This window comes from Grampus griseus, assembly GCF_964374135.1.
Source record: "Grampus griseus genome assembly, chromosome: 7".
Taxonomy (NCBI): Eukaryota; Metazoa; Chordata; class Mammalia; order Artiodactyla; family Delphinidae; genus Grampus; species Grampus griseus.
Genome location: NC_139001.1, coordinates 27,030,095 through 27,056,921, shown reverse-complemented (window position 1 = coordinate 27,056,921; position 26,827 = coordinate 27,030,095). Strand labels below are relative to the sequence as shown.

The 26,827-nt window shown below is 36.1% G+C and overlaps 1 protein-coding gene across 29 annotated transcripts in view; it reads left to right on the top strand.

The window, feature by feature from the left end:
* Positions 1–26,827, top strand: part of MAP2 (microtubule associated protein 2) — a gene marked incomplete at its 5' end in the record, with an annotated part of 72,850 nt that overhangs the window by 35,404 nt on the left and 10,619 nt on the right. For 3 of the 29 annotated variants that reach the window (XM_082658510.1, XM_082658509.1, XM_082658508.1), the window contains 6 exons: positions 2,260–6,015; positions 6,212–6,418; positions 6,592–6,726; positions 9,613–9,674; positions 14,202–14,349; positions 18,952–19,292. In XM_082658510.1, coding sequence (XP_082514636.1) covers positions 2,260–6,015; positions 6,212–6,418; positions 6,592–6,726; positions 9,613–9,674; positions 14,202–14,349; positions 18,952–19,292 — 4,649 coding nt within the window. Of the gene's footprint in view, positions 1–292; positions 539–2,259; positions 6,016–6,211; positions 6,419–6,591; positions 6,727–9,612; positions 9,675–13,082; positions 13,254–14,201; positions 14,350–18,951; positions 19,293–26,827 lie in introns of all 29 variants that reach the window. The other 26 variants (XM_082658503.1, XM_082658501.1, XM_082658500.1 and 23 more) reach the window with 20 other exon arrangements.

The window sequence follows — 26,827 nt, the reverse complement described above, 5'->3', positions numbered from 1 at the left end:
CCATTTCCACTGAGGGTAATAGTGCAATAAAACCCTTTCAGCTCTCAAGTTTTAAAATAAAGAGCCTTTTCATGAGACTGTAAAAGGCATCATGATTTGCAGATTATGCATAATAATTTTCCAAGCAATACATAATGTCCATTGCATTAAGATATTAATTTGCACATCCAAATGGTAAAAGAGGTTCTTGTGAGGTCAATATAATCGAGCTGAAAGTGTTCCTTGAATAATATTTCTGTTGTTTCATGTATGTTTCTGTGGTCATGATGTCAACATCTTTTTCCTCCCTAAGAAGAAGAAATGCTAGCGAGTCCAATGGCCGAGGAAGAGAAACCTGCCACTCTTCCTGGGAAAGAGTGTGAGGCTGCCAAGGCCTCAGACCAGCCCAAGGGCCTCAGTGAGGGCCAAGTGGAGTCTAGTGCGGAGGCCCAAATAGCTCCTGAAGAGAGCGCCCCAGCAGGGACCCCACAGGAGAAAAGTATAAAAGAGGTCGCGGAGGTGTCTCCAGAAGTAAAAACCCCTTCCTCTGCCGGGGAAGGTGTGTCTTTCTTAGGATTTGCATGTGTTTTGTTGCAAAAGATAGATCTCTCCAGCAGCTTACCAACCTGATGCCTTTCCAATGCTATTCCATCGCTGGGTCTTCTCATGATCCCAAAACCACTGTTTGAGACTTAACGAGCAGAGAGTGTGGCTTGTGCCGGTGCTGTGTGGCAGCTTGATTTTCCACTGCTGCAGCTGATTCCTGGTTTTACTTTGCCATGATACAATACGCTTTGCAGCCAGGCTGATGACACTATGTGAGCTTTTATCCGCCCCCGCTCTTCATCTCAAATGTTTGCCAGTCACATTGCAATACATGTATATTTTTATTTTTATTTTGGGGGACAGCAATTCATATGCTTTTCTTTCAGACTGTAGAGATGGATTTTGGCACATACAGGCTTAAACGGTAGAATCGTTTTTGTTTGCAACCGCAGTGTGCTCTATTTTTTTATGCTTCAGTGAATACGATTTGGTTTCCTTAAAAGCGCCTGCTGATGCTTCTCATATCATTTCCTTTCCATGGCAGCCAACTCCTTTGATAATCACCATATCTCTTGAGTTTTCATTCATCTAATCTTTATGAGAAAGTTCGTGTAGTATTTCTTTTCTATCGTGACAACAAGACACACAAGTATATAAGGTAATAATCATCCATTCACTTGCTCTTCAGGAGATGACTGAGTTTTATTTTCCAGATACTTTCATTTAGCCCTATTCACCACAGTAAAATAACTTTGACCTTAAAATACAATTGAGACTCTGAAGCCTTTTGGATTGGTGAACAAATAAAAATTAAAAAGAGTCATTGAATCTCTGTGAAGCATCTCTAAAGCCAATACTGGTCAGTGCTTCGCCAGTTGGTCACATTCCAGAGAATGAGGTCATGACCAAGGAGAGAAAGAATTTTAAGAGTTGACTCTTTAAAATTTTGTTAGTCACATGACTTCCCAGTATTATCAGTATAATTCAGATTTTCTTACATCTACCATACAGAGTAAGTAATGATTAGGACTGAAGAATTTTGATATGTGATAGAAATTGACTTGTCAATATTTAGGTCATATCATATAAAGTCAGTAGTAATCATTTATTTGTATTACCGAAATTTCATCTCAGATGACTTCTAAAAATTTATTCTAGTAACCTTTCAGTGCCCCCAAAATTGGTCCTGGAACTTGTCAATCCAGTTAACTGAATTTATTTAACACATATAACTATAACCTAATTGTCCTTCTGCCCATGGCCTGCAAATTCACTTACAAATTAGAAAACAAAAGAAAAAGTTCAGTAGAAATAAATTATTTCCCATATTTAGATTACTATATAGATTCTTTTGTACCTTAATGTAAGTACTTATTCAATATTCTTTAATTTGTAATTTTATCTGTAGAAGGCACATGAAATTTTTTTTCTACTACAGTATACATCACATACTGTTTAGAGAGACCAAACAAAGGGAAAAAAAGTATTCAAAATATACTCTTTTTACAATTTCTGTACACATTAATTCACAATGGGAGTTCATTTTAGCCATCGTACAAATATATCTCAGTCCTGACATTTTCATATTGATTTTTAAATGAGTAGCATGCTTGCATGTTTCATAGTTTTTCTTTATACCCTACCATTCATTTGCCATTTCAAAATATAATTTTAAGCTTACTGCCTGAAAGCACTTGCCTATTATTTGTTTAAAAATCAACCCAATTACTTCAGGTTTGCTTACAGCCTCGAAGATGGAGTTTCATGATCAACAGGAATTGACTCCCTCTCCAGCCGAGCCATTAGAAAAGGAGGAAAAGGAGTCAGAGGAAGAAAGTAAGCCTGGTGAAGACCTTAAACATGCTGCCTTAGTTTCTCAGCCTGAGACAACTAAACCTTCCCCTGATAAAAAGGACATGCAAGACACAGAAGAAGAAAAAGTACCTCCCACTCTGTTTGGGCATACTCTGGGTGCCAGCCTAGAAGACACAAAACAGAAGACAGAACCGAGCCTAGTGGTACCTGGTATTGGCCTTCCCGCAGAGCCCTCAGCTGCAAAAGAGCAAAAGGACTGGTTCATCCAAATGCCAATGGAAGCAAAAAAGGACGAGTGGGGTTTAGTTGCTCCAGTATCTCCTGGCCCCCTAACACCCATGAAGGAAAAAGACGTACTTGAGGACATCCCCAAATGGGAAGGGAAACAATTTGATTCTCCCATGCCAAGTCCCTTTCAGGGTGGAAGCTTCACTCTTCCTTTTGATGTCACAAAGAATGACATTGTTGCAGCAGCATCACCCTTTGCCCCCGCCCTATTACAGCCAGATGACAAAAAATCTTTGGAAGAAACTGGTAGCCCAGCGACTGCCAAAGATAGTTCTAAAGTTGAAGAGCCCCATATGGATCAACCTGACAAAATGGCAGAAGCACCAGCCTCAGAGGCAGTTACATCACCCAAAGATGCTCACATTTCGATTGTGGAAGACTATGTTCCGGAGAAAGGTTTAGGAGAAGAGAAAGGGGCAATAAAGCAAGAGAGTGTGCAGATAAAAGAGACTCCCACCTTCAGGGAACAGGAATCTATGCTTACTGAAAAGGAACCTCACCTAAAGCTTGAAGAACAAACAACCATTTCTGACGAAGAAGCTGTGTCAAAAGAGAGTGAAGCCCCAAAATTGACAGATGAAGAAACAGGTGTAATTCAGCCCTCCACAGAGCACACTTACTCCAAAGAAGAACCGACAGGCCAGGAGCTTCCCACAGATATATTAAAACAGGACTCATTCCCTGTAAGTTTGGAGCAAGCAGTTACCGATTCAGCCGTGACCTCTAAGACACCAGAAAAAGTCATGACTGAACCAGCTGCACTAAGTGAAAAGAGTGCCACCCAGGAGCTTTTTGAAGAAAAAGTTGCTGACAAAGATAATGTTGAAGGAGTTGGAGCTGTAACATCAGCTGAGCTTGACATGCCATTTTATGAAGATAAGTCAGGAATGTCCAAGTACTTTGAAACATCTGCCTTGAAAGAAGAAGTGACAAAAAGTATCCAGCCAGGCAGTGATTACTATGAACTGAGTGACACAAGAGAAGGTGCCCAAGAGTCTTTTGATACCGTATCTTCCATGTATAAAAACGGCGACAAGGCACTTACGGCAGAGAAAGACTCCCAGCCCAGTGCTGTAGCACAAGAAGGAGGCTACAGCACTCTTGCACAGAGTTATCCATCTGACTTACCTGAAGAACCCATTTCTCCTCAAGAAAGAATGTTCACTATTGATCCAAAAGTGTATGGGGAGAAAAGGGATCTCCACAGTAAGAATAAGGATGATTTGACACTGAGCAGGAGTTTAGGACTTGGTGGTAGGTCTGCAATAGAGCAAAGGAGCATGTCAATCAATTTGCCCATGTCTTGCCTGGATTCCATAGCCCTTGGATTTAACTTTGGTCGGGGGCATGATCTTTCTCCCCTTGCTTCTGATATTCTAACCAACACTAGTGGAAGTATGGACGAAGGAGATGATTACCTTCCGGCCACGACACCTGCAGTGGACAAAGCCCCTTGCTTCCCAACAGAAAGCAAAGAAGAAAAAGAACAGATAAAGGGGGAAAAAGCTACTGGAGAGGAAAACACCCAAGTCGAGCCATCGTGTGAGTCACCTTTCCTAGCCAAAGATTATTACAAAAATGGTACTGTCATGGCACCTGACCTGCCTGAGATGCTAGACCTGGCAGGCACAAGGTCAAGATTAGCTTCCATGAGTGCAGATGCTGAGGTTGCCAGGAGAAAATCAGTCCCATCAGAGACTGTGGTGGAGGAGAGTAGTACTGGCTTCCCCCCTGTCACTGATGAAAACCACGTCATTGTTAAAACTGACAGTCAGCTCGAAGACCTGGGCTACTGTGTGTTCAATAAATACACAGTCCCACTCCCATCACCTGTTCAAGACAGTGAGAATTTATCTGGGGAGAGTGGTTCCTTTTATGAAGGCACTGATGATAAAGCACGAAGAGATTTGGTCACGGATCTTTCATTGATTGAAGTCAAACTGGCAGCTGCTGGAAGAGTCAAAGATGAACTCAGTGCTGAGAAAGAAGCATCCCCGCCTATCTCTGGTGACAAATCAGGACTGAGTAGGGAGTTTGATCAGGAGAAGAAAGCGAATGATAAGCTGGATACTTTACTAGAAAAAAGTGAAGAACATGCCGATTCAAAAGAACATGCCAAGGAAACAGAAGAGGCTGGTGATAAAGTTGAAACTTTTGGATTAGGAGTAACCCATGAGCAAGCTTCAGCCAAAGAACTGGCAGTCTCAAAAGATGCATCACCTCTCATGGCTGAGAAAGCAGAGAAAGGTCTTAGTTCCGTGCCAGAGGTAGCTGAAGTAGAACCATCCCAGAAAGCTGAACCAGAGCTGGATTTTGCTGCAAAGAAAGCTGACCAGGGTCAGTTAGATGTTAAAATCAGTGACTTTGGACAGATGGCCTCAGGGCTACACATAGATGCTGGAAAGGCAGCAGAGCTTAAACTCAAGGCTACCCAGGACCTCGCCCCCTCATCCACAGCACCTCAGGAGGCAGATGTGTTTATGGGTGTTGAGTCTGGCCACGTGAAAGAAGGCACAAAAGTTAGTGAGACAGAAGTCAAGGAGAAGGTGGCCAAGCCTGACCTGGTGCACCAGGAGGCTGTAGACAAAGAGGAGTCCTATGAGTCCAGCGGTGAGCATGAAAGCCTCACCATGGAGTCCTTGAAAGCTGATGAGGGCAAGAAGGAAATTTCCCCAGAATCTTCTCTGATTCAAGACGAGATTGCCATCAAATTGTCTGTGGAAATACCCTGTGCACCTGCTGTTTCAGAGGCTGATTTAGCCGCAGATGAGAGAGCTGACGTCCAGATGGAACTTATTCAGCTGCCAAAAGAAGAAAACAAGGAGACCCCAGACATATCTATCACGCCCTCTGATGTTACAGAACCATTGCCTGAAGCCACTGGAGCTGAACCAGCAGAGGCTGAGAATGAGGAAGAAGAGATAGAAGCCCGGGGAGATTATGATAAACTCCTCTTCCGCTCAGACACCCTTCAGATTACTGACCTGGGTGTCCCAGGTGTCAGGGAGGAATTTGTGGAGACCTGCCCTGGTGAACACAAGGGAGTGATTGAGTCCGTTGTAACCATCGAGGATGATTTCATCACTGTCGTGCAAACCACAACTGATGAAGGGGAGTCGGGTTCCCACAGTGTGCGTTTTGCAGCCTTAGAGCAGCCTGAGGTAGAAAGGAGACCATCCCCCCGTGCTGAGGAAGAGCTTGAAGTAGAAGAGGCGGCTGAAGCCCAGGCTGAACCCAAGGATGGCTCCCCAGAAGCTCCGGCTTCCCCTGAGAGAGAAGAGGTTGGACTCTCAGAATATAAGACAGAAACCTATGACGATTACAAAGACGAGACCACCATTGATGACTCCATCATGGACGCTGACAGCCTCTGGGTGGACACTCAAGGTGTGCATTATCTTTTTAAATTTTCTACTCCCAAATAAAATCCAGTAACCTAGTGGAATTTTTTTTTTCATTTTTAAACATTTTAAAATGACCCTTTATCTCTTGATTTTGCATTTTTTATATAGATGAAGGATTTTGTACATTTGTTACTAATGTTTTCGTTGTTGTTGTTGTCATGGTTTGCTTTGATCCACAGATGATGATAGGAGCATCATGACAGAACAGTTAGAAACTATTCCTAAAGAGGAGAAAGCTGAAAAGGAAGCTCGGAGACCATCTCTTGAGAAACATAGAAAAGAAAAGCCTTTTAAAACCGGGAGAGGCAGAATTTCCACTCCTGAAAGAAAAATAGCTAAAAAGGAACCTAGCACAGTCTCCAGAGATGAAGTGAGAAGGAAAAAAGGTTCATTTAACAATCACTTCTTTAAAAAATGTTTTTGAAGTAATTCATTATTACTCTTTTGTAGAAGAAACTGCCTAACCATGGTAACTAATTATTGATGAAATTTCATTCGGTTTTGCTCCAAGTGTTTACTTTTTCCTGATGGTATGCTTTTTGTGTTTTCTTATTCATAGCAGTTTATAAGAAGGCTGAACTTGCTAAAAAAACAGAAGTTCAGGCCCACTCTCCCTCCAGGAAATTCATTTTAAAACCTGCTATCAAATATACTAGACCAACTCATCTCTCCTGTGTTAAGCGGAAAACGACAGGTGACTGTTCAATTCTGCAATGTGGCTGGCAAACATGGACGTGTATTTTTTTTATCTCATTACTGTAGCAGCTTTGTTTTGTTTTCCTTCCAAGAATCTCAGCAGTCATGAACAATTTCGCTATTAAGTGTCTTGTATCATTATTCTTTTTTTTTTTTCCCTCCCTGCAGAAGAGGTCATGACCATCTGTTTCTTTGTCATGCTCAGACTTAACAGTGATTGTATCTTGGCATTGTGCTCTAGTGTCACATTCTGGGGATTCCTATTTTCATTCTGTGTTTTTGGTTAGACGATGGCGATGAATATAACCGTGGTATGCATTCTCATTATTTTGCTTATTTATCTCCCTCATGCTTAAAAACCCATATGTATTTGTCCTATTTTCTATATTGTTATTGCCAAATCTGTTACTGATGTTGATGAATTTACTGAGAACCACCAAGAATGCATAGTGATTTTGAGATGGAAAATGAAAAGCAAATCTGGGGTGAAATTGTGGTTGAAAAATTACTTTGCTTTTGGATGAAAGAAAAAAATGGAAAAGTAAATTGTCTGGTATTCCCACCAGATTTTATTTTTCATATCCAAAATTAGCCAGGCTTTCTGGTGATACTACATTTCTTAGCTGACATTTTGTCCTTGGGATTTTCTTAAATGTGTTGAATCCAAACTGCTAAATTCCCTACATAACGTAGTATTCAAAAATTTAATAACTTTAAAATTTAATAAACCCCTTCCCTCCCAATATCTTAGAATTTAGGTTTATTTCTATTTTCCTACCTTCTTATTGTTCTGTCTTCTTCAGATATACTTGTTTTTTGCTGTTTAAAAAATTAGTGGAATGAAGGAGTGAACCATGTTACAAACCATCACAAAAGACCATACGTAATATCTATAATGTAAACTCTATTCCTAAATTTCAGTGCAAAGTATTTATTTTAAATGTATAATTATATTAGGATACTCTTCATTTAGAATATATTTTATGTTAGCATTGATTAAATGGCACACTTGCAGTCTACAAAAGAAGGCATCAGAGTTCTTAAGTCAGAAAGGAATATTTCCCAATCCATTATACATTAGAAGTGCCTTTATATGAATCTTTGGGTGGCTTTAAAGGGTTAGGAGCAGCATTAACCCTTGTAAGAAAAAAAATCAAGGTTGATGGTTTCATGATAGCCACTAAAAATTTCAAGTATTTTTCATTTGTGTTCTTCATATAGGAACTATCTCATGAGCATCCTTCAAGAACTAGTATGTAAGGCAGGATTTGAAAGTAGAAGACATAATTATACACACACCTTGACGATGAAGGTTTATTAGAATGAGGGGTTCCTCTAAGTTAAGACTTAGGAATTAACATGACATCTCTAAATCTTATAGTGCATCTTACTTAGTACATTTTCATTAAACTTGGAATTTTTCTTCTAGTTAGAAAAATGCTTACACAGGCAGAATCTCTTGGTTGGGGCATAAAAGCCCTATACGCCACCTAAAAAGATGAAAAATATATTAGGATCGTACAATCTCAGAGGAAATGTCAAATGGTTTGGTGAAGTACCTGCATGTCATTAGTATTCAATATGCCACACTGAGAATAACTTGCCTTTTTATTTCATTCATTAAAGGAAAGTTAAGATCTTTGGACTAATTAGGATCTTCCTTTTTTATTCAAATATTAAGATACCCAAACAGAAAGCATATACCAAAGATGAGTTTCATTGACTTAAAGCAAAGTATATATGTCGCAGAAAAAATGAGCTATATTGTAGAAATAGTAAAGAGGCATAATTTGCACTGCTTCTTTTAAAAAAAAATTAGTTTCAGAGTCTGCGAATAATCTTACTAGCCAGTCCTAAATAGCATAGAACATATTGTAGACCGTTACTATTTTTGTGTTAGAACTGCACATGGCATAAGAAACCTTTTTGAAACTCATTTGGAGTGCTTATAAGGATAAGTATTTTTTTTCCAGAGGATTTCTCTCTTGTGAAAGAAAATTAAGGTGGAAGTAAACACACAAGTTTATGCCTTTTATTTTCTTAGCCCAATTGTTAAATAGGGACAGTTTCCCCAAACAAAGGGTTGTGTTCAGTCGTGAAAGATATTTAAGTCAAGTCAGGTAAGTCATCAGCAGAAATTATGCTAGAGATGATGGAGTTTAAAATTGAAACCAGAAGTATAAAACAGCAGCAAGAGAAACAACAGTAACAGATGTGGTAATAATTTCATACAGGAAGTGCATGTGTAGAACATGGTCTATTTTACTGAACTTAAAATTCTTCTCATGTTTTCTCTTCTTGACAAGCCATTTTTCTTCCCTTCCCTTCTCATGTGGTCCGTTTCACGTCAAACAAGTGTGTCATTCATATTGTGAAATGAAGGGGTGCAGAGGGAAAGGGGTTGGCAGACCATGACAGTTTAAAATGTAAAATGCAGAAATATCTGTAGATATGACAGTGGCTACATAAAGAAGGTTTGGGAATCTCTGTGAATATTCTTATGTGATGCCCACCCTAGAAACCAATCACTCCCCTTTTCCTTAAATTCTGCAGCATTCGGATTACTGTCCTATGATTTCCATTCTGAAGGATCAATACTAATTTAAGGGTACATTGGTAACAGATAGAAAATCACTTGGTGTGCTTACCTGTGCTTTGGTAAACACTGGGTTATAGTAATTAGCACACTCTATAGTGGGAGCCACATGCTATAATGTTCTTATTATTCGAGTTTCTTCAGTTACTGAATTTGAGTCTCAATATAAACAAAATTCGCTTTGCACTAGTCTGTTGACACAACTGAATATCCAAAAGGCATTAAAAATGCATTTATGTGGTCTTTAGCCACTAAGTGGGGGGTTGTTTTTGTCTCCTCTCTCAACAGCAGCAGGTGCTGAATCAGCTCAGGCTCCCAGTGTATTTAAACAGGCAAAGGACAAAGTGTCTGTGAGTAAAATAATTTTTTCCTTGCTCTTCATTCAACATTCCCTTTGGTATTAGTGGCAATGTTTTAATAATTTTAGATAAAATTTAGACTTTAGATGTTTACTCTTTTAAAACATTTTAGATCATTCACTCACCCAGATTGATTCTCGATGGCATTCAATCAAGCACGTCCGAATGTCTTCTGGAATGTGATGGTAGCTGGTGAGGGCAGAGCTGGGATTTAGGCTGCCTCTTTGTTAGTAAAACAAAAACATGTGAAACACCATAATGATATGGCAAAAGCGGGGGAGCCCAATTTATTTACTTTCATAGAATCAAGATAAACCATTATAATCAACACTAAACTGTATTTTACAACACATTTTCATTGTTGTTTTACAAAATAAGAATATGAGAAAATTAATGTAGATGAGAAAAATAAGTAAAATTATATTATCTCCTTATCTAGGAGATAATGCTGCAGTTACCATTTTGACATAAAATCTTAATTTTTTTTACACATTTATAGGTTTAATAACAAAGATGGAAACACCACATATCGGTTTTTTAATTAAACAATAAACAGATTTCCATGTCATTAAACATTCTTGTACATCATTTTAATGACTACATAATATTGCATTTTATATTTTTACAGTGATGTACTTAATCAATTTCCCATTACTTGACATTCAAACTAGTTTTCTGTTATTTTAGCAGTATTACTGTAGAAATCTTTTTGGCTACATCTATGAATGTATCCATATGCATTTCCTTAGGATAATATTCTAGTAGCAAAATCATTGTTTCAAAAAGAAAGTCCACATTTAAACTTTTTGCTGCATATTGTCAAATTGTCCTCCAGAAAGGTTCTACAGCTTAGATGTCCTCCAGCTGTATATGAACATGCTTGTATTCGTTATTACTAGATATCTCTATACTTTTTCTATTTTTACCAAGTTATGGAGATGAAATATTTTGTTTTAATTTGGTTGTATTAATGATGTTTAGCTTCTTCTATGTTTATAAATCTTTTATATTTCTTATTTTGCAAATTTTATTTTTGTATTATTAATCATGTTTTTTAAACTTTCAAAAGACCAAAACCAACACAAAGTATTTTACTTCTTTCTTATTGAAGTAAAAAAGTTAAAAGATTTATCATGGAATCCTAAAATTACAACAAATCATTTGAGTGATGATAATTAGTAATGTATCACAGTGTTCTGGGTCTTAGCCATCATGTATGATATGTAAATCACAATTCTTTGTTTAGCTTTCTAAAAACTAATAAAATTTTAGACTTCTTTTTATTTATTGTGAAAAATAGGAATTCATTTTCAATGACAGCCAAACCTTTTATATCATATTGAAGCCATGGGACTTTATGTTGATTAAAAAATATATGTATATTTGATTATTATATAAATGTTTTCAGACATAGTCCTGAACTTATGGCAAGCAATAGAATCCATTTATCGCTTTGGTAATTTTAGTCCTTATTTTGACCACACTGCTATTTCAAGATTTGTATCTCTTTCCCTTCTGTTTCTGATGGGGAACTAGTGGGTTGTGTTGGTTAAGAGCAGGGCCATGAAACAGGCCAGATCCAAGTTTTGAACGTTTATTAACTATATGGTCTTTTTCTTCCTGTGTCTTAATTTTCCAAAAATAAAGGGAGGAGTAAAAATTCCTATATCATAAGTGAGTTGTAAATACTAAGTACAGTAATTTTATGAAATAATACATTCTATAGTGCTTAGAACATAGTATTTATTCAATAAACAGCAATAGTTATTATTATTTTTTTTTAAAGTGGAAGTCTTTAGGAGCAAATACGGAAAGTAAGTCTGAGCTTTCTCTTGGTAGGAAAATAATTTTTAAGATTACATTGTTTGCAAAATCTTTCAGAAATTTTCAAGTCCGTTGGTCTTCAAGTAACTCAACAAGAATTAGCATTCAATGCTTACACTTGGACAGAGACCATATACATCTGACACCAAAACTAACCTTTTTCCTTGTAAATGCCCATCTCATCCTTCTGAAGAAGAGAGATTAGACCACCATTCTTTCTCACTTTTTCTCATTTAAAATCCTCCTTTTTCCTTGTAACCTCATCCTCCTCCTGTGTTTCCTAAAACCTCAAGATTAACTCAGTACATCCATCAGAACAGTTCTCTCCGATTTTTCAATTGATCTTTATTGTGAACCTAACCTATAATCTTTCATTTCATTTGAGTTTTTTTGTTTGTTTGTTCATTTTATTTTGTTTTTGTTTTTAGCAGGAGATTAGTAGATGTCTTTCATAATTTGAGGCAATCCAATTACTCTGTTTTTCTTTCCTATTCCACACTTTTGAAATTCACTAATTTGTGGGTAGCATCAGTCAAAAAAGAATGACTTGTGCTGACCCAGTTATACTTCCCACTCAAGGTGCTGGGTCTGTAAAACAAGAAGTGATTCGTGCAATCTGTGAATACTTATGCCTCTTTGAAGTGTCTACGGAGGTTACAACTTGAGATAAAAATCTTAGTTTCAACTGCTATTTTTGTATCGGCTAAATCATATTAATTATTTGAAGATAAAAACCTCCTCGGCTTTGTCATACTTGTCTGTAGTTTTAACAGTCTCCCCTGAGACATGTGGCATGCCAGCATAGCTTTCTCCAAAAGCTGTATATATATGTCCAACCCACTTACACTTGCTCTTGCCGACAATCTTCCCAGGGATTATCAACACCTGTGAAATAAGTCTTGTGATTTTTATGGGCAATCTAGTCAGTGTTGACTTTCATTTTTAGAATTTATAGCACATCATACAAACTGTGGTCTCCGCATAAAAATGTTATTAATTCTATGATATAACTTGGTCCCTGGTATACATTTGACTCATAAAATGAACTCATTATATATAAAATCTGCAATTTTCTGATGAAATCAGTGTAGATAATCTGAAAATACATTTTCTCAACTTAAAAAAGAACTATTTTCCATTATTAGGCCTTAAATATACTTTGTTCTAAAGTTCTTGAAATGTGATCAAAATGTTGATTATATATACCATTTAAGGGCTGTGTTTATTAAAGGAACAATTCCAAGAGACTCTCAGGATATTTTCCAAATATGGAATCATTATAAGGTTTATGGCTTAATCAGAGACCTTATACATAGAATTTATAAATAATATTTTAATCTATATTCTCATTATATGTGTATTCTTAAGTTAGTTCCAGTTAAAAAGATGTGTTCAATGAAAATCTCTTGTTCTCACATAATATACGTCTCTATCATTGATTATAACCATTTATCATGTGTTCTTATTAAAAGCAGACATTTAATTTCTTATATGTTTACATGTTTTTTTTTAATTTTCCTTTTACTTCATAGTTTGGTTTATTTTGTGCTTTTGTTTGTTTTCTTTCATGGCTAGAATTCTACCTTGTCAAAGATTCCTGCCTTACAGGGTAGCACAAAGTCCCCACGATGCAGCTCAGCCTGCCCTAGTACGACTAAAAGGGCTACATTTTCTGACAGTTTATTCATACAGCCCACCTCAGCGGGCTCCACAGACCGTTTACCATACTCAGAATCAGGGAACAAGGTAAGGCAGCAAGCCAATCAAAGGTGCAGAAAGGAACATAATTTGGGAGAAGGACACAATTCAGTAAATGTATGAAAGCAAAGACTTTCAGTTCTGAAGTGTTTGACATATAATCAATAGACCTTATTAAAAACAAGTACAAATTAAGTGTTTCAATAGTTATAAATAGTCTAATCATTAAAAAATAAATGTCTTTTTGTAAGATATACAATGCATAATTAATTTATTATTTATTTGATATTTAATAAAATTTCAAATACAAAATATACTATATATGATGTTACATGTGGCATATTATATATAATATTGTACCAAATTATATTATATATAATATAATAGACAGTTTGGGCTCAGTATCAGACACATCAAGATTTAATACTAACTCTGCTACCTCTCAGCTCAGTGATTTTTGAAAAAATTACATAAACTGATGAAAGCTGTTTCCTCAGCTCTAAAATGCATGTAACATTTTTTGTAAAAATTAAATCATAAATGGATGTAAAGTACTTAGCATTCCTGTCACGTAAGTGCACAGTATATGGTGGTTATCATTGCTAAATACTGCACATGCAGTGCTCTTCTGCCAGTCCTTTCTGATTAATACATTATCATGCTGATGAAGACTTCTCAGTTAAAATTATTAATTACCTGGAGACTACTTGAGCATATTATTTTTATCATAATGTTATCATTTAGAATTTGAATTTCACAATCGATTTTTAGCACTAACTCCAAAATAATATATTTTTATAAAACCTCTAGGCAAATCTGAATTCTTTCTAAGTTTTGAAGCAGAAATGCTTATAAGTATATAAAAGTCAGTAGTGTGGATTAAAAGAAATTCATCTATCAATACAGGAGGAAACTTAGCCAGAGCAATGTAATTACTTTGCATAATTAAAACGAAGATTCACAGGATCCCAACGTCGTTTTATTTTCCCCAACCAGGATGGAGTAACCAAGAGCCCAGAAAAGCGCTCTTCTCTGCCGAGACCGTCCTCCATTCTCCCTCCTCGCCGAGGCGTATCAGGAGACAGAGATGAGAACTCCTTCTCTCTCAACAGTTCTATCTCCTCTTCTGCACGGCGGACCACTAGTAGGTTTATTTTGCTTTGGCTTCGTTTTCATTCATTTTTTAAAAATCTCTTAAGTGGAGTAGCTTATAGTGTACTTATATTTTACATTTGCAAATAAAATATGCATTAAAATCAGATTATATTTGTCCTAAGAATCAGAGATCCAGGCTATCAATGGGTCCAAAACCATTATTTGAGTCAAAACAACTGAGGGAGGAATACTACCTCATTATCCCTTAAATAGGATTGAAATAAAGTCATTTTCAGAATATATATTCTCTCTTGAAGTTTAAAGTAAAAAAGAAAATTCGAAAGAACTAATTAGTAGAGAAAACCAATAGTCAGGGATTTTTTTTTTTTTGGCCACACCGCATGGCGTACCGAACTTCCCCAACCAGGGATAGAACCTGTGCTCTCTGCAGTGGAAGCTCCGAGTCTTAACCGCTGGACCACCAGGGAAGTCCAGGGACTTTTTAAATATAAAAACTTAACCTTTATTAGAATTCCAAGTCCTAAAATCTAACTAGAAAATCAACAATCAAAATTAAGGATCCTGCTCAATTTGGTAAGAATTTGCATTCCAATGAGGCTGTAAACATAGCATGTTCTGTGCAATAGCTTCAATTTCTTTTGATTTCATAATGTAATGGTCAGCAATTATCACAGTCTATGTAAAGAATATAAAAAAGTTCCAATCATTATACTACCATTTATTAATCACATATATGTGCTAAAATCTTAAGACACATTTTTCAATCAGTTTAATTAACAATGCTGATGGTTAGGTATTAATAACCTCATTAAATCTACTGATGAGAAAACTGACCTTTTAAAGACAGTAACTTGTTCAATACTACACAGCTAGTAAGCGGCTGAATTTGGTTTTCAGCCCACTGATAAGTTCACAACCTGTCCTCTTAATGTCTTCTCTATATTTATTTAGAAGAAATAGTATTAGGGAACTGTTCTGTAGAACCACTCGGAGAATAGTATCCCTGTCATTTAAAAACTATTACAAAATTGTGGAAACATTTGGAGAATAGCCTTTCTGTCATTTAAAATCCATTACGAAAGTGTTGGAAATTGCTACTACTATCACATTATAGTTGATTTCACCACCTATTTTCTGAGTATTTAATGATAATTGCCCCACTTCAAATGTGACTATTTTGTATGACACTTAAACAGTGTTTTTTGCCTACAGTGAAAGTGTTTATTATAATTAAAGCCATTGTGTCCCACAGCGTTTGGATTCATGAAGCATTAACATCCTTTGAAATACATGCTAGGCCTTTGAAATCACTCTTTTTCACCTTAACACATGTAAAGTAGGCAAATGAACTAGCAAAGAAGACGTTTAAGAGTTAGTAATCTCCAGAGAAGAGAATTTAACTCCAAATACCTGGAGTTGGAATTGAGCATCAGCAATTACCCCAGGGATGTTGAGCCAACACAAAGGCCCGAGTGCTTCCCAAACACACCTTGAATTATGCTTGTATTTGTTGCCATGGAAGCAAAATGACACTTTCTTACATAAATCCACATCTTTGAGCCACTGTACTCTGCCTTTTAAAATGTATCTGTATACAAATTGCTTTTTATGTTCTGAGCCAATTCTACCTTGACTTTTTACCTTTACTTATGCTCATAAGCATACAACATTGTATTATTTGGCAGTGAACATAAAGGATACTCTGATAATCTAGGACGTAGGGTCTATTTTAGCTCTACATAGCAATAGCTAAAAGGCATAGGGACAGTTAGCAGAACAAGCAGTTTGCCTCCTCCCATTTGCCGATCATCTCCTTAACTGCACACAGGAATATTCTAGCATTTTGTACAGCTATTGAAAAGATTTGAAAGAAAGTGCTATGCAGGAAGTTCATTCAGCCCAAGAGGAGGGAAAGACATTGTCACTGAAGAGATGACAAGATAAATAAGAACATAGTGTCAGAGAGTAACTCATAAATATTTTTAAAATCGTTTTAGTAATTTAATTTAATCTTCTCCATTTCAGAACTAATAAGAAACAGTCAAATTTGTCATTTTTGATGACTAGAACATAATTTATTACAATAAAAATTGATCATATCTATTGAACAGCAGCATTAAGAGCTTCTTAATACTTGTGTTTTTTTCTCATTCTCCAGATATAACACAGAACCTTCCTCCTTTACTTTTTCAAAACTTAAAGGCATTTTCTGGGGGTATAGAAATAACTCTTACTTTTACACAAATGTTTCTTTTAGTAAATATTGTTATGCACATCCAGATTATTGCTTTAACTCGGTCTCCATGAAGTGGAAAATACCTCAGCACACTTGGATAAATTCTGAATCAAATTCATACCATTAAAAAAAAATATGTTAAGCTCCTGCTGTGTTCAGGCCCCATAAAAGACACCAGTGTTAGGTAGAGCGGCAAATAATACAGAGATGATCCCTCTCCCCAAAAGACCTGAGCTATTTAAAAGTGATGACGTGATAGAGAATACATTTGAGGAAGAAATAAATTTCTGAAGAGATATTTCAGGACATAGTGACTGACTCAAACCAACATCAAAACCTCCATAAACAAATGTTATAGCCAGGAATCTACAGAAAGACAAGTTGAATGTGGTTGTATTATCCTGGTCTTGAAATGTCATATTTGTGGAAAGCAATAAAAATCACTAATTTATCACTTTACTCTTCTCAAATCCCATTTCATATTGCCAGTTGAATAGTCTACCCATGTCATGCCCTTTTACTAAAAGACCAAAAGGACACGGGGCAACTTTGCCTTGATATGTGAAAACTGTTCACTGAGAGAGGAAGTAAAATTATTCTGGTTATCCAGGAGACTGAGTCTAGACCAATGGGTAGATTTACTTTGTCTGCAGACTACAATTCTCTCAGAAGCGCTCTTGAGCTCACTCCTTGTAAATATTTAAGCAAAGATTAATTGTCTCCTTTCTCAGGAAGAACTTTCTGCACTGATGATTAATTACATCAGATGACTCTACGATCCCTTTTACTTCATTGATTTTAAAATTAATGAGTTATATCTTTATCCTCTACAAAATTTCCAGAAGATTCATTGATTTTACAAAGTTACATACTCAGTAGTAAAAAATAAAAATCATGCCCTTCTATAAAATATTTTAAAAAGTGAAAGAATTTGTATAATAAATGTAAACAATGTAAATCAGTGTTCTATTATTGGAGTCAATGTATTATTTTAGACAAAAGATTTTTAGAGTTAAGAGAAAGTTCAACAAATGTTAAGAAGCTAAATATCATATCTGGCTTAGCATTTAGTATCATCTGGGTACATGAAGCTCAATGTCCTTACTGTTAAGTTAGACATAATAAGAGCTGCCTCTACTGCGTGTGTGTATGTTTGGTTATCAAATGTTCGGTATTCACAAAAGTGCTTTGAAATCTGTTAAGGTGTATCCTCATTTATATCATTATTCTTTCAAAAAAGCATTTGAAATGGCATTTAAACCCACATTAAAAAAACAATGTGAGAAACATAGCATAGGAAAATGAGGGAAAATGAGTTAAATGATAAAATGAGGTTAACATCAAGTTGAGGCAAAGAAATACACCTCACAATATCTTTATTATTAATAGACAGTGAAGGATTATTGATTTGACTCCAAACTGCAAACTAGTAATGGAAGTATGGGAGAAAACGCAATCACAAGATTCACTGTGAACATATTGCTACAACACCCTACTTTTCTAAGGAAAGAAATTGTTTTGTTTTTTCTAATAAGAGCTAAGATATATTTCCTTGTAAAGGAAATATTTGCAAACACAATCAGGTACAAGATTGACTGTGAATAAATTTTTATAACATCCCACTTTTCTAAGGAGAGAACTAGATTTTTTTTTTTAGAGTTAAATAATTTTCTATGCAAGCCAAAAGCATGTGATCTAAATATACAATTTTATGTTGTGTATCCACCTGGATCTCGGAATAAACTCACTACACAAAAGAACAAGTGTTCTGCATGTCATTCAAAGACTCTTCAGTAAATATGAGCCCACAAAGAACGTTAAGTGCAGACTGTTTTTCCAACTAAAGGCAGGTCCATATGCCTAAATGATCACACAAGAAGAAAATACTTTTGACACATTCATAATGAGAATTAAGTATAAATCAGGGGCTTCCCTGGTGGCGCAGTGGTTGAGAGTCCGCCTGCCGATGCAGGGGACGCGGGTTCGTGCCCCGGTCCGGGAGGATCCCACATGCCGCGGAGCGGCTGGGCCCGTGAGCCATGGCTGCTGAGCCTGCGCGTCCGGAGCCTGTGCTCCGCAACGGGAGAGGCCCCAACAGTGAGAGGCCCGCGTACCGCTAAATAAATAAATAAATAGATAGATAGATAAATAAATAAATAAATCAGGAAAACCCAAGTATTATCTTCACATTGATAGAATCAAAAGAATGTCACCAGTTTATGGGCCTAAAAATAGGAGGTTCTCACCTTTTCGAGCATTGCTGTCATTCATAAATATTCTAAACCCTTTAGAAATTTAATGAATTATGAGTTCTAACAATGGATGGGAAGGGGGGTGTCTCGAGGAGAACTTTCTGACACTGTGGTTTGGGTTCTGTTTTGTTTGTTAATATAGGGTCAGAGCCAATTCGCAGAGCAGGAAAAAGTGGCACTTCAACACCCACTACCCCCGGATCAACCGCCATCACTCCTGGTACCCCACCAAGCTATTCTTCACGCACACCAGGCACTCCTGGAACCCCTAGCTACCCCAGGACCCCTCACACACCAGGAACCCCCAAGTCTGCCATCTTGGTGCCCAGTGAGAAGAAAGTTGCCATTATACGTACGCCTCCAAAATCTCCTGCTACTCCCAAGCAACTTCGGCTTATCAACCAACCACTGCCAGACCTGAAGAATGTCAAATCCAAAATTGGATCGACAGAGAACATCAAATACCAGCCTAAAGGGGGGCAGGTAAGAATCACATGAACACACGTATTTGCTGCCAAAGTAAAATCCCGTTACTTATTATGTTGCCATCCTCATATTATAGGCTAACGGTTCTTGAAACAAAAGGGAGATGGAGGTTTTAAAGCGTTACTGGTTATGATTTATTGCTGAGGGTATGGGTCTTATCTGAGAAAGATAGCTTATGAAATATGATGGAAATCATATGGCTTGTGGTTGTTACTAGATAAAAATTGATTTAACCGTATAAGAGAATCTTTTAGTTGACTACCTAACAGATCTTTTCTAAATGTATCTCTATTGCCTTGTGGATTTTAACTTAAGAGATTAAAGTTACACTTCTGATATGAATTTGAGTGATCTATTTTAGATCCTGACTGTGAGTTCCTTTGACCATCTTTTAGTAATTCCACTTTTATCTCCTTCCTTCTCCCCAAGGATTTCCTATGACATCTTCTACCATTTTCCTATGTTCATTCCAAATCAGAACATGGTTCCCCAAGTTTCTTCTCTGGCTGCTATTGCCCAGACATTGCAAAGGGCAAATATTCATGTTGATAATTAATAGACAGTTCTATATGGTTCTACTGGAAAATCTATTTCAGATTAATTGTATTGAATAGGGTTCTTAGTAAAATTCTACCTACTAACTCTTAACTTCAGCTTCAGAGCAAACATTCACATATTTTTCCAACCAGAGGGCTTTGAGTTCTACCTTAACCTGAACTTTGCTTTTACACTATGTGTTTGGACAAAGCAATTAGCCTGGAAGGACTAATACAATACAAATACAAATATCATTTAATATTTCCCTTGTGATATTGATATACCCATAGTTTGACTTGTATTGTCAATGAAGAGATAAAACACCCATCCGTTAGTGAAAGAAGAGAGAAAGCAATCATTTCCTTTATATATTAGCAAACTAGTAATGCCCTTTCAATATACCAAAACAGCTTTTCTTTTTAACCTCAATATTATTTTCTTCCACTCTTTTTCTTATCTCTTGTATTTCCTGCCACTGATTTCTGGTATCCCTCTCTCATGCCAAAGAAAATGTATTTTCAGCAGGTTTAGAAGAAATGTCTTGCCAAAACGTGAGGCTGTCGAAGACTCCTACTCAGTGTTGAAACAAAAGTTTAATATTGCTTCTTCCTTTAGCAACAGACTTCTTTGCTTTCTCATTGTGATTCTGTTCAAGAAAGTCCAAAGAGTTAAGCAAAAATCAACCAAAGAAGGAACGAAGGACTCAGTATGCCATTTTCAGAACAACTATAACATTCTATAATAATATAGTCACAGAAAGATGCTTTTTCATAGAAAAATGTTATTAAAATATGAGCTACAAGAAACACTTTTTAAGCATAAAACAAAAATAGTTCTACCAAGTTTAAGCCTGTAATTCGAAAAATCTCATACTCTTGCCTTTGTCATAGTTTTGCACATCCAAGAGAAGGAAATATTTTGAGCCTTTTGGAAATATCCAAATGCCATATTATTTTTATATTTATACATAAATAATTGAAAAGAGTAAGTTGAATAAAATAAATTTAGTACCAATTTGCAAGTTTATTATTTTAGCTCTTTTGAGCTACCCCCTAAAATAGAGTAATTATCATGTGTATTTAAAATCAATTCTCTTTTTATAAATATCCCAGTGTCCTGGTATTCTCCTTAACTAAATGTGAGGTTTACTTGCTTATCTTCTGGAAAATATTGATACTTAAAAGAACCTGTTTCTTCTTAGAATCACAAGGGAATATTAAGTGCCTCAAAGATATTTTATTGAAACTAAAAAGAAAATCTAATAAGAAGGGAATAATTATTGATATAATTTGACAATAAATGATTTTATTCAAAGGACTTTTCAAGACAGACAAAAAATTGTTTTGGCCTCAGCTTTGCTAGAATCATTAAGTTAAACGAAGCCCAGAATATGAAGACTTATTTATTTTCTCTTTCTACTTCATTATGATATCTGGCTGTGAATATTTCTATGTCTAATTTTAATTGACTTCTACTATATTTGTTAATTGATAAAATTGATATAAAGATGTCTCACTCGTTTGAGCTGAACTAATGCTGCCCTAGAGATTATGGTAATTAGGGTTAGTAAAGATATGACACAAAAAATTACAGAAGGAACAAAAATAGCCTCAAATCATCATGTCATTTGAAGAAAATCTCTTGTTCCATGAGGCAAGTGGTAACCTGATGCAAAATTATCCTATGGCATCTTCAGGTGACTTGGAAAAAATCTCCAACAGTGGAGTTATAAAGTGACTTTTGTTGGAGAAGCAGGAGGTATTTCCTCACCAAGATAAGAAATAGATGGAGGGAACATATTTGCCTTCTATTTTGTGATAGATGGCATCAATGCATTTAAACTAGACAGGAAAATGAATTGGGAAATTGAGATGCACTACAGTTGAACTGTTTTTGTAGGAAAAGTATTTCAGTCAACACTTTAACACTATCCCCCTAGAAGCCTCCTTATAGTGTATGATCTTCTCAAATACAGGGAGTGAGGAAAGGGTCTTTTTCTGTACATGTTAAACTGGGGATTTTGATTGGATTTTAAGGTTCAACTTTATAAAATGACTAAGAGAAATTTTTATGTTAAAGCTTCTTAGAAATTGTCAAGATAATATGCTAAAGACCCTTGTTATCTGACAGAGAATCCATAAGTGCACCCTGTTGGGGAAATTGAAGCCAGTGGCATGTTGTCCCCAATAGTAATTGTATATACTAGGATATTTGAATGGACAGTGACCAACCCAGAATCACTGAAGAGGACCAAGACAACATTGATACCTTCTGTAGGAGCCCAGTTTTGTAATAGACGTATGTCATCTATAGTTATTAAGAAAAAAAGTCACACAACTCTTATTGGTGAAGATGGGAGTAAATTGGTAGATGTAACCTTAATTTAATTAATTCAAACTATCTGCACAGACTCTATTGTCATAAAATTCAGAGTGGTTTAATTGTATGTAAATAATTTAATTTTAAAAGCTTTATTATTGTTGTTTTAAAGTTTGTGCAATCACTAATATTAGGGAGAAGAAATGTATAATGAAAGATATAGTGTCTTAGGAATTCAACAACTTTCCAAGTTGGGAAGCTTTATTATTTGCCCCATTTTGAACATTTATTGCTCTTCCATATGTATAAGGTTTGTGCTTATGGCTATTATCTCTTCTGTTGAAGTCCAATTTTCTATTGGCAAAGAGGCTCAGCTCAGGGTTTAGTTCAGTGAGGCAAATCAATGCCTAATGGAATAGATAAGCTAGCTGAAGATATGAGGAGCTTTACAGAAAGCAATAAAGTTAATCTTTTCAGCTAAAATATAAATTCATTCTACTGTAAAGAACATATGTCATCTCAGATTCACTATAGATAGTAAGCTTGGTTGATTTAACTCAAGGCATAGGTAAAGCTATCTTATTAAGTGTATTAATTTAAAACTATCTCAATGCACCTAGCTCCTTAAGCTACATTAAATCTAAAGCTAAATTTTAGAATAAAAAGTGTTAGCTTTTTAAGGACTAGGCTGCTTGATTTAAACAAAGGTAAGAAAATAAACAATTTCTCTAAATGTGTGGCATAAAAAATTTAAGCAACAGCTCAACGAATGGTACTTTTTCTGTCTGTGGGTCAGATTTTTTTTACAGGCACTTGGATTTATATGGAATACTCCTACACGTTTTGACAAGTTTCTTCTCTGTCAGCTTTATGAAGATCAGTATACAAAGCACCTTGTGATAGTTGAAAGTTACTAATGAGGTGGTTTCACAAATCAGAACAAAGAGTTTTCTTTTCATCTCCCTTTCCTTCATTCCATATCCTGGCCATCTTTAGGTGCTAATGATTTTGTGCCCCAAACAGCACGTATTCTACCCATTTCTTTCAGTCCACTCTCCACCACCGTAGCACAGGGTATGTCATCTCTTGTTGATATCACTGCAATAGTTGTCAACTAGTCTCCCTTCATCTGTTCTTTTCTCTTTTTTTTTAATTTTTATTTTATATTGGAGTATAGTTGATATACAATGTTGTCTTAGTAGCAGGTGTACAGCAAAGTGACTCAGTTACACATATACATATATCCATTTTTTTCAGATTCTTTTCCCATATAGGTTATTACAGAATATTGAGTAGAATATTTCTGCTATTTTCTCTATCTGATATACTCTCGATACTGTAGCCAGGGCTTCTCACCATATTTATACATTCCATTGTATAATTGATTATTTAATGTCTGTCTTGTTTCACCTACTAGACCATAAGCTCCATAAAATCAGGACTGAGGTCTGTTTTGTCCTCAGTGTTCAGTATATGGTAGGTATTTGGCATATTTGTTGAGTGAAAGTTGAATGAATGTAGTATACTGTATGCATCGAGAGATGCATTCTTTCTAGTGACTTGTTGAATGAGTGTGACTGCCTAAAGCTGTTACAGTTATTACCCAAAGAAACACCCCACGCTGGGACCACAGTGAATTTTGGCTGAGAGAATGTTGGATCAGAATGTAAGAGCTGAGTTCTTGGTCCAGCTTTTTTGCTAAATTATTGTGTGACCTTAGGTACTGACCTCTCTGGTCCTCGACTTTTTTTTTAGTTTATTATTATTTTTAAAAATTATTTATTTATTTATTTTGGGCTGCATTGGGTCTGCGTTGCTGTGTGTGGGCTTTCTCTAGTTGCAGTGCACAGGCTTCTCTTGTCGTGGAGCACGGGCTCTAGGTGTGTGGGCTTCAGTAGTTGTGGCTCGTGGGCTCTAGAGTGCACGCAGGCTCAGTAGTTGTGGTGCACGGGCTTAGTTGCACTGCAGCATGTGGGATCTTCCCAGGCCAGGGCTCGAACCCGTGTCCCCTGCGTTGGCAGGCGGATTCTTAACCACTGCGCCACCAGGGTAGCCCTCAACTTTCTTATTTGTAGGATAGAAGCAACAAAATAATACTTGTTTCTGTATATAGCACCACCTCATTTAAATAAACTATGTGGATAATTTAAGCTCTCAGATCCATGGTTCTACAGTGTTTTTGCATTGCAGCTCATCAAAAAACATTCATTTAGGTACTCTAATAGACTCCATAAATATTTGTGCCACAAAGGGCCAGCTGAAGTTGAGTGAAAAAGCAGTGTTTCTGAAATAGGAGTGTAATTGAGGAAGGGGGAGCAATGGGAAGGAGGAAGGAGAGAATGAAATGTGTGAAATGTAGAATGGAATCTTTTTTATATTTTCTTATAAAGTTTTAGGCATTATCCTGAGACTTTTTTTGGCCTTTCACATGCTAACTTGAATGAGTTGCTTTCAATTTTATATTCAAATGAAAGAATGGAATTAATTCTGGAGGCAACTGATAAGTTATAGTAAAACAGGATTTTTTTCTCATTATATAAAATTATGATGGTCACCACTGTGAAGGTCTACTGAGTGCTATTAATATATAGGCAAATTTACAAATTATAAATTTCATTAAAAAAAAGAAAGACTGAAGCTTATTTAGATCTTTTTTCTCATTTGTATATTTATTCTTTCATCATTTACGAAGACTATGCTGGGCACTATACGATAAAAGGGGAATGGATGACAATAACATCCCCTGGCCTCTACAATCTAGGCAGAAAAAAAGTGTTTGTTTGTTTTTTCTTGTCCTCCCCTAGTTCCCTGCCTTTATTTAATTTTAAGTTTTTTTCCAAGCCATTCTTTCCATCTCCTTAGGCCTCCAAATAAATGCTAAATAAGAAGTATAATAAAATATCCCATTCACTGTAAAATGCAGCCCAGCATGAAGAAAAACTGTTCACCAAAATACATTACAAGGCATTTTTTTGCTCTCAAATTCATCATTATCTCAAAATGAAAGCTCCTTGAGATCAGGGACCCTGTCTTTTTTTTTTTTCCCCCTCAGGTTTTTTTTTTTTTTATTGGAGTATAATTGCTTTACAATGGTGTGTTAGTTTCTGCTTTATAACAAAGTGAATCAGTTATACATATACATATGTTCCCATATCTCTTCCCTCTTGCGTCTCCCTCCCTCCCACCCTCCCTATCCCACCCCTCCAGGCCGTCACAAAGCACCGACCTGATCTCCCTGTGCTATGTGGCTGCTTCCCACTAGCTATCTACCTTACGTTTGGTAGTGTATATATGTCCATGCCTCTCTCTCTCTTTGAGGGACCCTGTCTTTATGCAATAGAATTTTATAACTGTAATTCAAGTATCTTTTCTAAGGTAATGAAAAGTTATTGAGCTAAGCTTCATAAATATTAATTATTTAAAACTATGGAAAAATTATTACTTTGGGTTTACAAAGTTGTGGCCTGTAGAGTCTCTTTTTGTTTGCTGTTCATTTACAAACCAAGCAAGGACATGGGAACAGCACTGAATCTCAGGTTGTTTTCAAACAACTGAACAGGCTCTCAAAAAGTTACTTTCTTACCAACTTGGTCCAGTATTCCTTAAAATTTTAAACTAAAGAAAAAAATGTAATGTTACGATTTTGACATATGAACTTGATAAAGCTCATTATCTGTTAATTTTCATGAGTCACAATGACTGCTATATTCATAACTTTCCTTCCAGTGCCCATGGGCAGACCACTTAAAATATTTAACAGTGCTTCTAATGGCTAAACTCAATGTCTGTTTCACCAAAAAGTTCTTTCCAAATTTTTCAGCATTGTGCATTCACCCCAAGGTTTCTCAACAAGGTTTTACCTTCTGTGCTTTTTGACAGTCTGCACAGGAAAATTGGGCTGATGCCTTAATAGGCCCTCTTCCATATTCTTTTCCTTAGAGATCTGTGGAATTGTATGTTTTCACATAGACTATTATTTCTATTAAAATGTGTATTGAAATATACTTATTGTTTATATTTATATACTTAGTTTTGAAGAAATTATTGATCAGTGTTGGTAGAGTTAATTAAAATTCAGAAGGGACTATAATGTTTGTATACCTGTATGCATTTTGACCAGAGCACAGGGTTGTTAACAGATGAATATTTGATGAACATCATCTGTTCCAGAGAACTTTCAATCTTCAGGAATATATGATATAATAATATTTTTGTTTTAATATATGATACCTCTGGACTCTATAGAGGCTAAATAGTTTTCATTAAAATTGAATGTTATGGAATAGGAAATACTTTTGAGAAAGACAGAAAAGTGTTTTTATAATGCAAGTATAAAGGAAAGCTTAATAAGCCTTCCTGAGAAATGATGCAAACCCAAAGGAAAAGCTTAATTCCCCATAAAGTTGAAGGGAAGTCAATTGAGTGTCACTGTCCACTACCTTTCAAAAAGAATTTCTTTCTAAGACAACCTTGGATGGAGAAAGAAAGAAATTTCTTGTAATTGAGGTTCATACCTAGAAGATACCTGAAAGACCTAGTACCAGATTGTAAAGGAGCTGAGAACAGAATCCAAACTTTCGGACTCCCAGTTACTTTCCATATCTTGCTATCTTGAGCTGACATGGGGATATTTTTACTTAAATAAGCAGCAGCAGAGAGTGTCAAAAAAATCAAGT